We start from the raw sequence: 14205 nt of genomic DNA on the forward strand, positions 1-14205 counted from the left end.
CGGCGGGGAGCGGCGGCGGGCGCGGCCCCTCCTGCGCGCCATGAGCACCGGCACAGGTAGGCGGGCGCGGGGGGCAGCCGAGCCCCCCCCCCCCCCGTGTATTTTGGAAGGGGACATTGCCGCTGCCCCGCTGGGGTCCGTCACGTTGCGGTGCGGCTGCTCTCCAGGGTGCGGGCAGGGGGAGACGGCTGAAAATTGCTAACCTCAAAAAAAAACCCCGCAGAAAATACGTGCACATGCATGTGTGCGTATCTCGGAGGGGAGCTGCCGCAGCCGCGGGCGCTGCCGGGCGGGAGGAGCTGCGGCTGCCGCCGCGGTGCCGGGGCGGCGGGACCCCGCGCGGGGGCTCCGGCCGTGCCGCCCCCTCCCCGAGCGTCGTCCGCACCCCCAGCGGGGAGCCCCGCGGGACGGGCTGGGCCGGCCGCAGCGGGAGGCGCCCCGGGTCTGTGTACCCCCACCGCGGTACCCCGCGGCACGGCTCGGGGGGGGGCGCGTCTCGCCCCGGCCCCACAGCCGGCATGTGGGTGAAGGCGGCTGGCAGGCTGCTGCCCCCCTCCCCGCCCGGCATCCCGGGGGGCGAGCAGGCGGCTCCTCGGACGGGGATATCTGGGTTAAAATCTCGGCCTTTTCTGGTGGCCGAGATGTCGTGGTGATAGAGAAGGTGAAAATCACGGAGGTTTCATGGAGCCCTAGCAAGGATTGCCACTCGGAGGGATCCAGTTGCCCAGGGCAATACAAAAGTAATTTATCCTGTGATACGTGCAGAATTTGAGAACAGACTTGGAATTGTATTTTCCAGCGATTCAGCATTCATCTGCGTTGTGTGGCAGCAGGGGGTGGTTACTTCAGAGCGCAGATGATCACAAAATATTATAGTCTTTAAGGCAAATACAGGGTTGTGCATAGGGGAAAGGGGGAGGCTTTGAGAGTTGATTGTGTATTTCATTTCTGAGGGTAACTGTAGCTGCTAAATATACCTTCTGCCACAACAATAGGGAGACGTTGAACAGCTACAATTACGTGGTGACTCTGTATGTCAACATGCTTAATCATATCAGATCCTCGCAGCGAGCCAAATGAGAGCCTACTGCAAACAAAGAGGAAAACAAGCTCCTTGTTAGAACAGTGCGAGACCTGGGGTCAGACACCTGCCAGAGAATTCAGCTAAAACGTAGTTTGGCATTTCCTCATGGCTGTTGAAAATGTAGATATTTCCATGCGTGCCAATCATCCACGTTCCCGCGTGGTCTGTGGATGGAACACGCACTGCCAGCGTGCCAGTCCTTTCTGGGGAGGTGCCCAGGCCAAGGCAGGTGTCCAGCAGTGCAGGTGAGAGCAGAGTTTCAGGGTGAATTGAATCGTGTGCTAGAAATCCAGAGTCTGTCTTCTGTCTCTAAAGGGAATCGAGATGGTTAATGCAGATGGTGACATCTGCATTGGAGATGATTAAACTCCAGCACAGAATCCTATCCTCGGTTACCCGTCTGTAAATTCGAACAGAAAAGTATGAAATACTGTGCAACATTTAAATTCTGTAGCGGTAGAACTGAGGCTGGTAGAGGGAATATTAAAGTCCAAAGTTGTATCTCGATAATATTTAAAACGCCAGTTAAATAGATTGTAAAGTTATAAACCCAATAGAAAAGTTAGTGCATAACAGCCTAGTGCAGAGGAGACTTGACACAATTCTATCTCAGTAATTGCACCAAACACGGTGTAAATGAAATAGCAAAAATGAACGGTGCCAAGATAAAAATAACATCCTGGGAAAAAAGAGAGTGGAAAAAACCTCTGAGAGTTCTTAGCTCTCATTTGAAAGTATAACTGGCAGTTTTAGGAGTATTGGTTTTAAGTATAGGTTTAGCTTTGATGTTTCCAAGTTTCAATTTTGCATGTCTATGTGGACTATGTAAACAATTTGCAATCAATTTTTATGATAAATTAAATGTGAGGAGCCCACACCTACTCTGCAAAATCAATGGAAATTTTCCATTAACATCAATGGGGCAAGTATTGTACAGCAAATTGAATGCCACAATTTGACTAAAATTACTGTTTCCAAAAGATTTCCACCAAAATTACTGTGGAAAGGCTGTAATTCAGAGTTTGGTGTTTACTGTAACAGAAAGATGTTTCTGGTACTGCAAAGAAAATAAGGGTGCAATGTGGTATTAAAATTAGCCCCACATAAGGTTTGAGGAATTGCTGCACTGTTTGGTAATCCAGGAGAAATCCCCAGTCTTCCTGTTACTCTTGAGGCGGAGTAAACCGTTGCGGATTTGTGCTTGTTACTCCAGAAACCTTCACTCAGTCTGTGTCCCCTCTTGCCGATGCAACACATCATCAGTTATCTGTATCAAGAGGGTTTCATGCAACCCCACTACCCTGCCTTGCCATTTAGACATAAGATTTGGCTTTAGATATAGCAATGTGTGTATTTGGTAAACAACATTTAGTTTGTAATGTATAGATACAGATAATATAATTTAAAATGGCCCAATAGTACATACTTTGAAACAGTATTCTGTATTAATGGACTGCAGACTCATGCTGTAATTTTAAATCTAGAAGGCATATGATCATGTGGCATAGTAAAACACAGCTCAAATGCATCATTACCTATGTTGTAATTAGATTTTTCCACACGTGATTTTCCTCAGCTGACTTCCATATACTCACCATTGATCTTGGCTGAAACTATTTCTAAGAAAGAGCTCATTCACTGCCCTTTACACCTGTATTTGCATGGCATGGCTGTGTAATATTGTCAGACTAATATTTCAGTTCTTTGCCATCTTGAAATCATAGCAAGAAGAAGAGAGTAGGATAAAAATTTGAGATTGAGAAAATTAGTTTCCCATCAATTCCCAGAAATAGGGTAACATGGTGTCTATTATTTAAGCGCAAGAAAAGGAATTGCAGAGCTAATCACGTACTAGGTGAATTAGATTAGATTAAATTAAATGTCATGACACAAATTCACATGGCTATTTAGTCTTTAAACTATTATATTAGAGGGAAAATTTGATTGCGTGGATCAGAGAACAGCTAATGGAGTGTCACAGCCCAAATGGAGGACAAACATAGTGATTCTGGTTGCAAAAGGGGTTACGCAGGTTGGTCACGCAGGGTCCTGCTCTGCTTGGGAGAGGCTTAATTCCTTTTGAAAGTTCACATGCAAATATGCCGATAGGAATCCTCTCTGGAGACAATAGTACGACTGTTTCAGACTGTAGTATATTTTGTAGTTAGACACAGTGTTTTACTTTCAGCCCTTCATTTTGAGCACTAGTAGAAGAGAGCATTGAATTACTAGATAGGAGCAGCAAGAGGTCGACTTGCTTTGGAGTTCTCCAGCTAATGAATGTGTGCAGATTGTAACATGCAATCCTCCAAGTTTTGTAATTAAACAGAAGTAGAACTACTTCATTTCACTGCCCTTTTAGCCACATTTCCCTGAAAAAATAAGCAATTACATGTATTTCTGGATCGTATTTTCTTCCTCTGAAGTGGAATTGTATAGAAGGTATATAACTTCTTAGATTGTAAAAAGTAGGAAGCCATATCTTAGGATTCTTTAAGGGTTTTGGTTGAAGATTCTTCTTTACAGGTCTTTAGAAAAGGATTTCAGCTCAGTGTATGACATCTGTTAAATGGCATCATGTTCTTGGATTGTAAGAACGTACAGCACAGTTATGAGAGGATGAAATAGGTCAGAAGAGATTATCAGGTGGTGGTACATCAGCTGGTAACTCCTGTCTGCAGGACATCCGGGCTGCCACGGGCCTTCACGTGCTGCCCCAGCGCTGCAGCAGACCTCTGGAAAGGTGGCTAGTTCTGCTTTAAAAAACCCAGATATTTGGCTTTCTGAGCGAGGTCTATTTCTTGCCATCTGTACAGTAACAAGCATCTGTTGTGGCTGGTGTCTGTACACATCTTACTGCCACTTCAATATGATGTTAAAGTCAGTATACTTTCACTTTTGCTTCTCAGGACGTTAATGGCTTATGTACTTAATGCCCAATAATCAACTTTGTCATAAAAATATAGAGGGCTACGAAATGTAAAGAAAATTGAAAAATTAATCAAAGTGTGGCTATTGAGGTAACCTTTTCCCTCTCTTACCTTCATCTATGCAATGGGCTGGCCAACATTCAAGGAGAAGTGAGGAAGCCCTGATTTCAGTTTTGCCTAATTTGACAAATTATTCCCCTCTACACTACACAAATTCAGGCTTTTAGCAGTGGAAACACATCTCTCTTGACTGTTGTTAACTTTAAGCTCACCGCTGCATTTTCCAGCGCTGCTAGGGGATTGCTGGTGCCGTTAACTCACCTTCAGACCTTGGGTTCTCAAACCCAGCATCCAGCACTCACAATAATGAATTCAACATATTTGTGTGGAAATGGGCTGCGCTGCTTGGGGCTTTTCAAAGCAGAGCTCTGCCAGTGCCCGGATGAGCGGGGGCACAGCCAGCAGAGCTGTGTCTCTGCACGAGCCCGGCATCGGTTGCAGGGCGGCGGATGGGCCTTTGAGATTATTGGACAATTTGCTGGCTCCCTGTCTGCATCCTTAAACATAACCTTAAGGCAAATATTTCTGAATGTAGATTATTCCCCGTGTCAAGAGCCATTAGCAGTGTGTCAAGGTCCTTAGCTGTTATCGTCTGAAATGTTGGAATGTTTTTTTCACAGCTTATTAGTTGATGTTCGTGCTCTGAAATCTAGATGGAGCATTGTTTTGCACGAAGCACAGTTATTTATTTTTCCATTTCTGAAAAGGAATGTGAGAGGAATATAAACTCCATTCAGTGAATATTTCTGTCTGCCTTAGGAGCCATTTTTCTCCCTTTCTCTGTAAAAGCAAATCATTCTTCTACTGGCATGAGTCAAATTGATCAATAACTATTTTGGAGATTCTTCTGATCCTGTAGAACAAGTTGCTTGATCTGTAGTTGAAGGAGAACAAAGTCTACATGCAGTTGGCCATGACAAATAAACATTCCTGAATTGTAAGATGTCAGTAGTGATATTTTTAAAAGGCTTTAATGTTCTTGTAATACAGATTTTTTTTTTTTGCTATTTAGAAACTATTATTTTTAGATTTAAGTAATACTGTCACTGTAAAACAGTAACAGACCGCAGTTGCTCCTCATGGTGGACATGAGGAATAAGTGTGGTATCTCCATTGTTACTGTATAGTAGCTGCTCACAAATACAGCATCCAGTTCCTTGGAAGTTTTCAGATACCTCTTCTATCGTTTGATTTCTAGCATGGGGCACTCTGATACTTCAGAAGAGGATGAAATGTGATTGTCCCATGTTCTTCCTCTTCCCTCTTGCCAAGTTAATTTGAGCTTCAGGGAGTGGAGAAAAATAAAATTCCTTACCTGTACTGGTTTATGGAGTGAAATAACTGGATAGAGTATAAATGTGGAGCACTAAGCAGAGAGTAGTCGTGTTCCTTCAAGTCTGTTTCAGAGGATGACAAAGTAAAATCAAATCCCTGTGACATTGTTCATATGATGAGATCCTTGGTGAAGTAGAAGGAGTTGAAGTTTGATGGATATCATACGAAGAAGAAGCCACAGAACCTGTTCTGCTCAAGAGTGTCATGCAAGAGCTTTTGTCACTTTAGAAAATAGGTCATATACTTCCTTCCCCTCACAGGTATGTGACTTGAGGATTCATGGATAGCAGGGAATTTCAGAAGTAGTACATGAGGCAGTTTACTAGTTGATGTCTAAATATATACTGGGATCTTCTCTGCTGAGCAATGCTAAGTGGGACTAAATGAATAGGCAGCCTTATATGCAGTGATTAATTTGGAGAGTTCTTGATCACAGACCACTTCAGTTGTTTCTTGACTTATTTTTACCTCTGTCAAGAGAGTTTATTGAGGCACATTTATAAATCCCAGATTGCTGCAAATATTGCAGTTTGAAATGATGTGAATGCTCTAGAAGTCATGAAAAATACCTTTACAGTTGCCTCTTCACTTTCATCTCAGTTACTGTCATTTACTTTGTTCTGTTTACAAATTCTTTACCTCTCTTTTCCTGTTGGTGTTCTCGGTATTGCAAACTTAGCTGGGACCTGCAAGTCAAACAGGTATTTCTGTTCTTTACCTTGTAACAGACCGCTGAGGATTTTTGGTAGAGTTCAGCTGAGAAGTTTGGCTTTACGGAGTCTTGTAGGGTTAGCCTTGCTCCGGTGTTTCTTTTGGCTTTGCAATGCCAGCAGCATTAAAGCAATCACTCGGTTACAATTTTAGATGCAACACAGTTACAGAGGATCTAATCTTTAAGGTTGCATATACAATTGTGCAGGCCAGGGAGACCAAAGGAAACCATAGAAACCGGCGATGTTGCCACTATTACCCTTGATGACAGGAAGAGGGGAATGGAAGAGGGTTTGCAGCCAAATCCGGTAACCGGGAGACAAGGCAGTCAGGAACAGCTGCGGCTGCGTATGTCTGTACCGTGAGTTGTAGCGAGTGTCTGGCAGTGACTCCAACACCTCGCTCCTGTGACTCGCACATATGCTCTCCGTTCTGCTATCTGTTAACCTGGCTGTAAGTCAGGCTCAAATGTAGGGTTTCTGCTTGCGGTCTGAGCCTCGGTGTGCTCGGTGGTTCCTGCCCTGCTCAGACTCCACAAAAGCCTGCGCTCTGCCCTTGGCTTTGGAGCAGCGACAGAAGCGTGCCGGAGCGCAGGTGGTCGGTAAATACTGGTGATAAGAGAGCAGCGTTGGTTTGCGTGCTGTCTTGAACCTCTCCATGACTAATAGTGCACACTTAGGTACAGCGTTCCCACCTGCTTGGTCAACAGAGTCCAGCCCCTAATCCTACGGGGGTTCGTGCAGCGAGTGCGATGAGAGGAGCTGCTGTGTGCATCCCTTGAGTGTGTGGCATCCATCCAAGGAGAGGTGGAGAGGTCTGCTTTTTTCCACCTGGAGAAGAGGCGGCCAAGGGGAATTGGATTGCGGTCTTCAACCCCCTAATGGGTGGGTAGAGGGAAAACAGAGCTAAGCTCCTCTCACAGGTGCATGGAAAAAGGGCGAGAGGCAACAGTCAGGACGTGTAGCAAGGGATCCCCCTGGTTGTAAGGAAAAAAATTGCAATCAGAGTGCCTGAACCCTGGTGGAGGGTGCCCAGAGGGGCTGTGAAATATCCAGCCTCAGAGATTTTCAAAATTTAATTGGCAAAGGCCTGAGCAACCTGGCCTAACTTTGAAGATTGCCCTGCTGTAAGTTGGACCTCTGGGCATCTGGTCCAAAATTTTCTGTGGGTATCTGAAGCCATCGTTAAGCGTGGCTGCAGAGTTCCCATTGAGCTGCTACAGAGATCTATGGGCAGATTAATCTCAAATGTTTTGCATTACCATTTACCAACCAGTCTTCTGGGCCTTTTTTTGATGGCTCATTCCTGCCTTGGAAAATTGGAGAAAAACTGGTGTCAGCTTCATGTATGAACATTTGTACGCTCTCCTGCACCAGGCCCTGTGGAGAAACAGAGTTTATGTACCATGAATCTGTTGAACAGTTGTGTAAAAGATGCAGACCTCTCCCATGGGTTATGTATGTGCAGCTGCAGAGCCCCTCCTTGACTGGGACGGAGAGTTTGGTGTGAACATCTGGCTTCTCCATCACTGCTGGGACTTTGAGAAGTGCTAAGCATCCATCACCCATGGGTGAAATCAGTGTGAACTGCAGAGTGTTTTGTCACTCTGAAACCAGGGCATTTATTTATGTGCCTTAGTACAGAATTACATGTAAACATTTTAACATCTTTATTTTAATAGCCACAGCTTTTCATGGTACAAAACTAAGGTAACAAGCATCCTGGAGACTGTCTTAATGTGTCGTCGGCTGTGGGAACAACCAAAGCTTTTCCAGCGTCTTCTTTTAAGGTTTCTGTCCTTACGGACCGTAAGACCTTTAGTAATAAGCATTTGTGTTTCAATTTGCTGTATGCCACATTTATTGTCATTATTTAAGATCATAACACTGTCTGTACCAGCTCAGATTAAATGTCTGTGTGGCCCAGTGGCCTGTGTCCAGCTGTGCCCATCGTCCTGACCTGGGAACCACCCGTAACAGTGGTTAGTTGTGTCCATCTTGGTCTTGATTGTTTTTCAAGATGGTACGAAGTGATGCATCACCTCAAATGCCAAATTTTAGCTCATTTTTGGTAGTGTGGCCTAAATTTCATTGTCTGCAGAAAGCCAGCATAACAATAAACTTCTATTTATATCTTAATAGAGCTTAATATCTTAATAGAGCTACCCAGTTACACTGCTGTAGATTTGATTGTGTCTGTATTATTAATTGGATTTGACCTAAGACTGAAACTTAGGTTATGCTGAGGACCCTTGACTCCTGTTATTTCCAAACTTTGGGGTTAAATAATCTTTCTGGACTGAAGTGGTACGCTACATTTTCAGGAAAACTGCTAAAGCAATAGGCACCCATTTCACATTTCTTTCCATAGATCTATAATTTTAACTTGTGATATGCCTGAGCTTTTTTCCAAGGTCGAGGCTGATTTTCCATGGGAACAACACGGTCTGTGTCCTGTAAAGAATATGAGACTGACGTTAGAGTGATGCTGCCAGCTCTGAAGAAATGCTCAGCTGGACTTACTGCATCTTGTCTCTGAAGCACATAAGGTCTACATAGATCTAGAAGCGTGCCATAGTCATGCCTATTTTAGAAAGCAGCAAACAGCACGAGTTGCAAATTTAAGTTGGCAGAAGAAGCCTGGCTGTTAAGCTAAAGCTGTGAGAAACTGCCATAACGTTGGTTGGATACTTGCTTGAGTTACCTGTCCTGTTACGAATTAGAAAAAGGCAGCTTCTCAGAGCCTTTCTAAATACCAAGGTACTCTTAATATTTTTGGAAATGTATAGGAATGCTATATATTGGAGGCAGTCCCAGCTTCAGTCCTGGTAATTTTGATCTCATACGTGTGTTTTCTAGATGCTGTAATGATGTATTTAATAGAATGATGGATGCCTTTGGTATAGCTGTTTGCACTGTGGACATCAAACAGCTCACCAATTTCAGTTCTGAAAGTCATCTTTAATTCTAGTTATTTGTTTAAACTATTTTTATGACATTGTCTAGGTTATAAGTCAAATTCAGTTGCTAAACTGCCTAATCTTCTACTACTTCTCTGTATAACTGGTTGTTTTCACTCATATACCCAATATTGAGTTGTTTGCAAAAGCAGAGCTGTCTTCCCTCAAGACAACAAAAGATAACAAACTTATCACTTCTCCTGATAGCCCATTTCTGTACTAATTACTCTGCTTGCTTAGAAAATGCTGTACTGGTTTATATATATATATATATTTTAAATAATTTTCTATTTTTCTCTAATTGAACCTATTTTCTATAAGTGAACCTGTGAATGTATTTTAAGGAGTTGTGCATCCAGTGTTGCTTACAGAGACCTTAGCAGTGGGTGAGTAGCAAACCTTGACGTGTTAAAGCAAGCTTCCTACTCTTAGCGTGCCCTGTGGCTCCGTGCTGTGGATCAGGGAGGCAGGTGATGACTCTTGTGCTGGAAGGCAAAGGGCTGAAGTTTAACAGGTAGCCCTGATGAATTTTCTGGGGAAATTATGGTAATTATGCTATGGAAAAAAGTTATGATAGGGAAAGTATTTCCACTGCATTGATATTATGGTACTATGAAGAATTAACAGTTACCAGAGAACCTATATTGGTCGCAGGCTATTTGGCATTTCAACTTGACAGCGATGTATAGCACTTGAGCAGCAGGGAGGGAGGACGTTGGACGGACAGGAAGAGCTGCGCATCCAGGAGAGCTGTTGTACTCACCTGTAACCAAGTCGCCCTACGTGTTTCACTCCTTTTTGTCTCTAGGCTGCAATCGCTTCTGCTGCTGCTGAGATGACTATTGCATCTCGCTGTCAGTGTTGAAGTCTGTTTTTATCGATTTATTTAGACTTTTTGTGCCATACTGCTGTGTAAGTATCGTAAAATGTTATGCCTTAAATTATGAATGCAATAAAAAATTGAAAAACAAATACAAATAATGTAATTAATAGGGTAATTGCTGTTATATTAATATTCTCTGTATTTCAACTGACTGCAATTTATGTTGTTTGTAAACTTTTGGGAGGAGATGCTATCTCTGGCTTTGTGTACTATATCAACAGCCGTACTATTTTTAGTCCCAAGCTGAAAGATAACATCATCTCTTTAGGAAAATTCTGCCATATTTTGCAGGAACTCCTTCCTTTTTTGGTAGGATGTATCACTCTTTACATTTATGTTCTCTGATGTTGGGGTTTCTTTTTGGTAGAATTTCATTACGGTACTGTTGGTGCCGCATATTTTTATAAATATATTTAGCTTTTTAATAGTAGACAGGACCAGTGAGGAGGGTGACCACATCGGCCAAGGCCAAGTGGAAGATGAGGAGGACGGGGACACTGTGACGGCGGGTGATGGCGAAGCTCCAGAGGACCATGGCATTGCCTGGCAGCCCCACGTTGGGTGCCAAAAGGACTGTCGTGGTTTAATCTCAATCGGCAACTAAGCACCACACAGCCGCTCGCTCACTCCCCCCCACCCGGTGGGATGGGGGAGAGAATTGGAAGAGCACAAGTGAGAAAAAGTCATGGGTTGACATAAAAACAGTTTAATAATTGAAATAAAATGATAATAATAATAATAATATGATAATAATAATAATACACAAAGCAAGTGATGCACAGTACAATTGCTCACCACCTGCCGACCGATGCCCAGCCAGTCCCCGAGCAGCGGCCCCCCCGGCCAGCTTTCCCCAGTTTATGTACTGAGCATGACGTCACATGGTATGGAATGTCCCTTTGGCCAGTTTGGCTGTGCCCCCTCCCAGCTTCTTGTGCACCTCCAGCCTTCTCAGTCGGTAGAGCATGGGAAGCTGAAAAGTCCTTGGCTAGTGTAAGCATTACCTAGCAACAACTAAAACATCGGTGCGTTATCAACTTTGTTCTCATCCTAAATCCAAAACACTGTACCAGCTACTAGAAAGGAAATTAACTCTATCCCTGCCAAAACCAGGACATAGTATTTTTGGTCAATTGACTGCAAAGCTCTCACAAGAAAAAGGAATTTGCTTGTACACACAGGAGAACGGAGAAGCGATTTGTGACTTGTGTTTGGTAGGATTAGTCAAGAGGAAAAGAATCTGAAATACTGAAGTCTGAATTAAATGTTGCATCTGTTAGGTCACTCTGACTTCACATGTATAAGGCTTAATACATTTTGGGTTATTTTGGCACTGGCGTGAGTGGCTGACATTTGTCTACAGAAGTAAGAAATGAAAATGAAAGCTTAATTTGTTTGCCATCTTTCACTAAGTTTTGAAAAATAATATTTGAGCCTTAGCTTGTCCAGTGGCTCAAGGAGGGAGGGAAGAGTTGGGCTTGTAAAAACCAGCTGCAACAAAGCCAGTTTCCTGCTGTTAACTCCATGCCCCAGGGAGCCTAAATATTCCCCCCCTTGCTTTTTGTTTCTCTGTGGATCATATCTATGAGGAGATTTCATTCCAAAAAGAAATCAAGATTGCAACTGATGTCACCTGTCAGATAAGACTGCACATATAAAATACTTAAAAAACAAAACAAAACAAAACAAAAAAATTCCACAAGAACCTAACCCTGGAAAATGTTTTTGTATTTTTACTTGGTAGGAAAAGGCTGCATGTACTGGCACCCGAGCTGCAAGCGTGCAGCCCCACCAAGGAATCTGTGCAGCCCACAGTGACGCCTGTCCCAGCAGACCCTGCCAGCAGCTGCCACTGTCACTTGCCAGTTGTTTAAAGCTCTTTAAAGGTGACGTAACTTGGCAAAGAGATAACATGCAGCTCTTTCCTCTAGAGGCAGCTTACGTTAATATTTCCCCAAAGGCCAGTGTTACGATACATGCAGAAAAGTGGAAAAGCCCCTGCTTTTCTCTTTGCTCGCCCATCTCCCTTTCCCAGCTGGGTAGGGAAGCTGGGGATGGAAGCAACTTTCCAATTTTTCAATTTCTGCAGCTTTCATCAGTCACAATCACATGAATACAATAGGTAATTTGGAAAATATTTGTGATCCATTCCAGATCAAAGGGGTAACGCATGTCAGCTTTTGTATCCCTTGGTGACCTGAAAGCTTGGTTATTGGGGTGAAGATTACTTTAGTCCTGAGGGCTTGTGCTGAGTCAAGCTTGTTTACTGGGTACGTTTGTCTAGATAAAGTGGACCTACTCCAAGCCACACATAGCACTTCCATTCTAAAGACATCGAAACAACCAAGTTCATCTTAAGAAAAATCTGACCGAAGTGCCCCATGCTGTTTGACCCCTAATGCTTTCTGTGAGGCAGCATCAAGTTCCTATATTCATGTGTTTGTCATCAGGTTTTGATCATTTCATCATTCCAGAAGAGTGGAACCACTGGTATAGTTTAATACTGGGGGAAAGAGCGTCTTGCAAAATGAGAACCGTTCAAATGAGACGTGGAGCAGAGAGGTCACACCAGGGGGCGGCCACTGGGGACCAGCGCAGCACCAGCGCGGCGTGGTTATGAAGAACTGCATTGCTGAACAAACTCGTGTTTGTGAGCTTTTGTGTTCTTTGAAGCCTTTTTCCGACGTTTGGCCTTTATTCCAGGGGTGGCTCACAATGGGTTGTGCCTGCACCTGTCGTGCATATGGGTCGTTGCAGTCTTGTTGGTGAGGAGGGGTGGTTTGACCACCGCCAAGTTGAATGGGCCTGGTGTAAAGAAAAATGCAGACAGGTATTTCTTTGCAGGAAGTCCTCAATATCGTACAATAACAGGCTTTAACTAGGCTTCAAACCACAGAAGCGTATGTTTCAGAAGCTATATTTTGAAAAGCGTACTTCAAAATTTGTTCAAATTTATAGTTTATTTTAAGAAATTCATGAGGGTTATTTTCAGAGCTGTTGACATGAAGCCACCGATGAAACAGCAGCCAGCCCTGAAGCCTACAGCCCCCATAGGGAATGCCTGTCAAAATGCGCCGTGGCAGAGCATCAGGGTAAGGCGCTGGCAAGTTAAATTTGTCTTACGCGTGCCCAGAGAGTCTCAAGAAACCAGAAGTGCTAATGCTAGGGATGCTGGCTTATCAGAGGAGTGCAGCTACATGCAAGAGGATTAATTTTACTAATACATGCTTCGAGTTTGTCAAGCTAATAAGGCTCCGCAACATCTGATGCAAATCCACAAAAGAGTTACGTTCAGTAGGCATTATATTGCACCTTTAGTTTGAAATGGACATTATTCACATTTACAGCTTGGAATTCCTCATTTGTAGTGCTCATCATAATGTTTTAAAAGTTATTCTAAAATTGATTCCTTAAATGTTTTTGAGATGAATAATTTTCAAATTCAAGACTAGATATACTCTGCAACGTATAGTCCCATTGAAACATAAGGAACTACGTACTAATATAAGAAATAAATCTTCATGCTGCAGTTATTAAAAGCTGACCCTTATCTTAGAATTGAAAAGTTGAAGAATCTTTTTTTGAAGAAGTTTGATTCCAATAAGAATATTTTCGATTTCAGAGACTTTTATTGATAACGTTATTTGTCAGTCTCATGTCTGTGCCTGGGAAGATCATGGAACAGATCCTCCTGGAAGCCATGCTAAGGCACATGGAGGACAGGGAGGTGATTTGAGACAGCCAGCATGGCTTCACCAAGGGCAAGTCCTGCCTGACCAACCTAGTGGCCTTCTGTGATGGAGTGACTACATCAGTGGACATGGGAAGGGCTACAGACGTTGTCTGTCTGGACCCCTGTAAGGCCTTTGACATGGTCCCCCACAACATCCTTCTCTCTAAACGGGAGAGGTATGGATTTGATGGGTGGACTGTCCGGTGGGTGAGGAATTGGTTAGATGGTCACATCCAGAGGGTAGTAGTCAACAGCTCAATGTCCAGATGGAGATTGGTGATGAGTGGCGTCCCACAGGGGTCCGTATTGGGACCCGTACTGTTTAATATCTTCATCAATGACCTAGACAGTGGGATCGAGTGCACCCTCAGCAAGTTTGCAGGTGACACCAAGCTGAGTGGTGCAGTCGACGTGCCTGAGGGATGGGATGCCATCCAGAGGGACCTGGACAAGCTCGAGAAGTGGGCCCGTGAGAACCTCATGAGGTTTAACAAGGCCAAGTGCAAGGTC

General features: G+C 43.7%; 1 protein-coding gene across 7 annotated transcripts in view; it reads left to right on the top strand.

The window, feature by feature from the left end:
* Nucleotides 1-14205, top strand: part of ABLIM2 (actin binding LIM protein family member 2) — a 154355-nt gene continuing 140150 nt past the window's right edge. For all 7 annotated transcript variants that reach the window (XM_076335874.1, XM_076335877.1, XM_076335879.1 and 4 more), the window contains exon 1: nt 1-56. In XM_076335874.1, coding sequence (XP_076191989.1) covers nt 41-56 — 16 coding nt within the window. In that variant the 5' untranslated portion in view covers nt 1-40. The remainder of the gene's footprint in view (nt 57-14205) is intronic.

The sequence above is a fragment of the Aptenodytes patagonicus genome, chromosome 4 (assembly GCF_965638725.1).
Source record: "Aptenodytes patagonicus chromosome 4, bAptPat1.pri.cur, whole genome shotgun sequence".
In the NCBI taxonomy this organism is placed as follows: domain Eukaryota; kingdom Metazoa; phylum Chordata; class Aves; order Sphenisciformes; family Spheniscidae; genus Aptenodytes; species Aptenodytes patagonicus.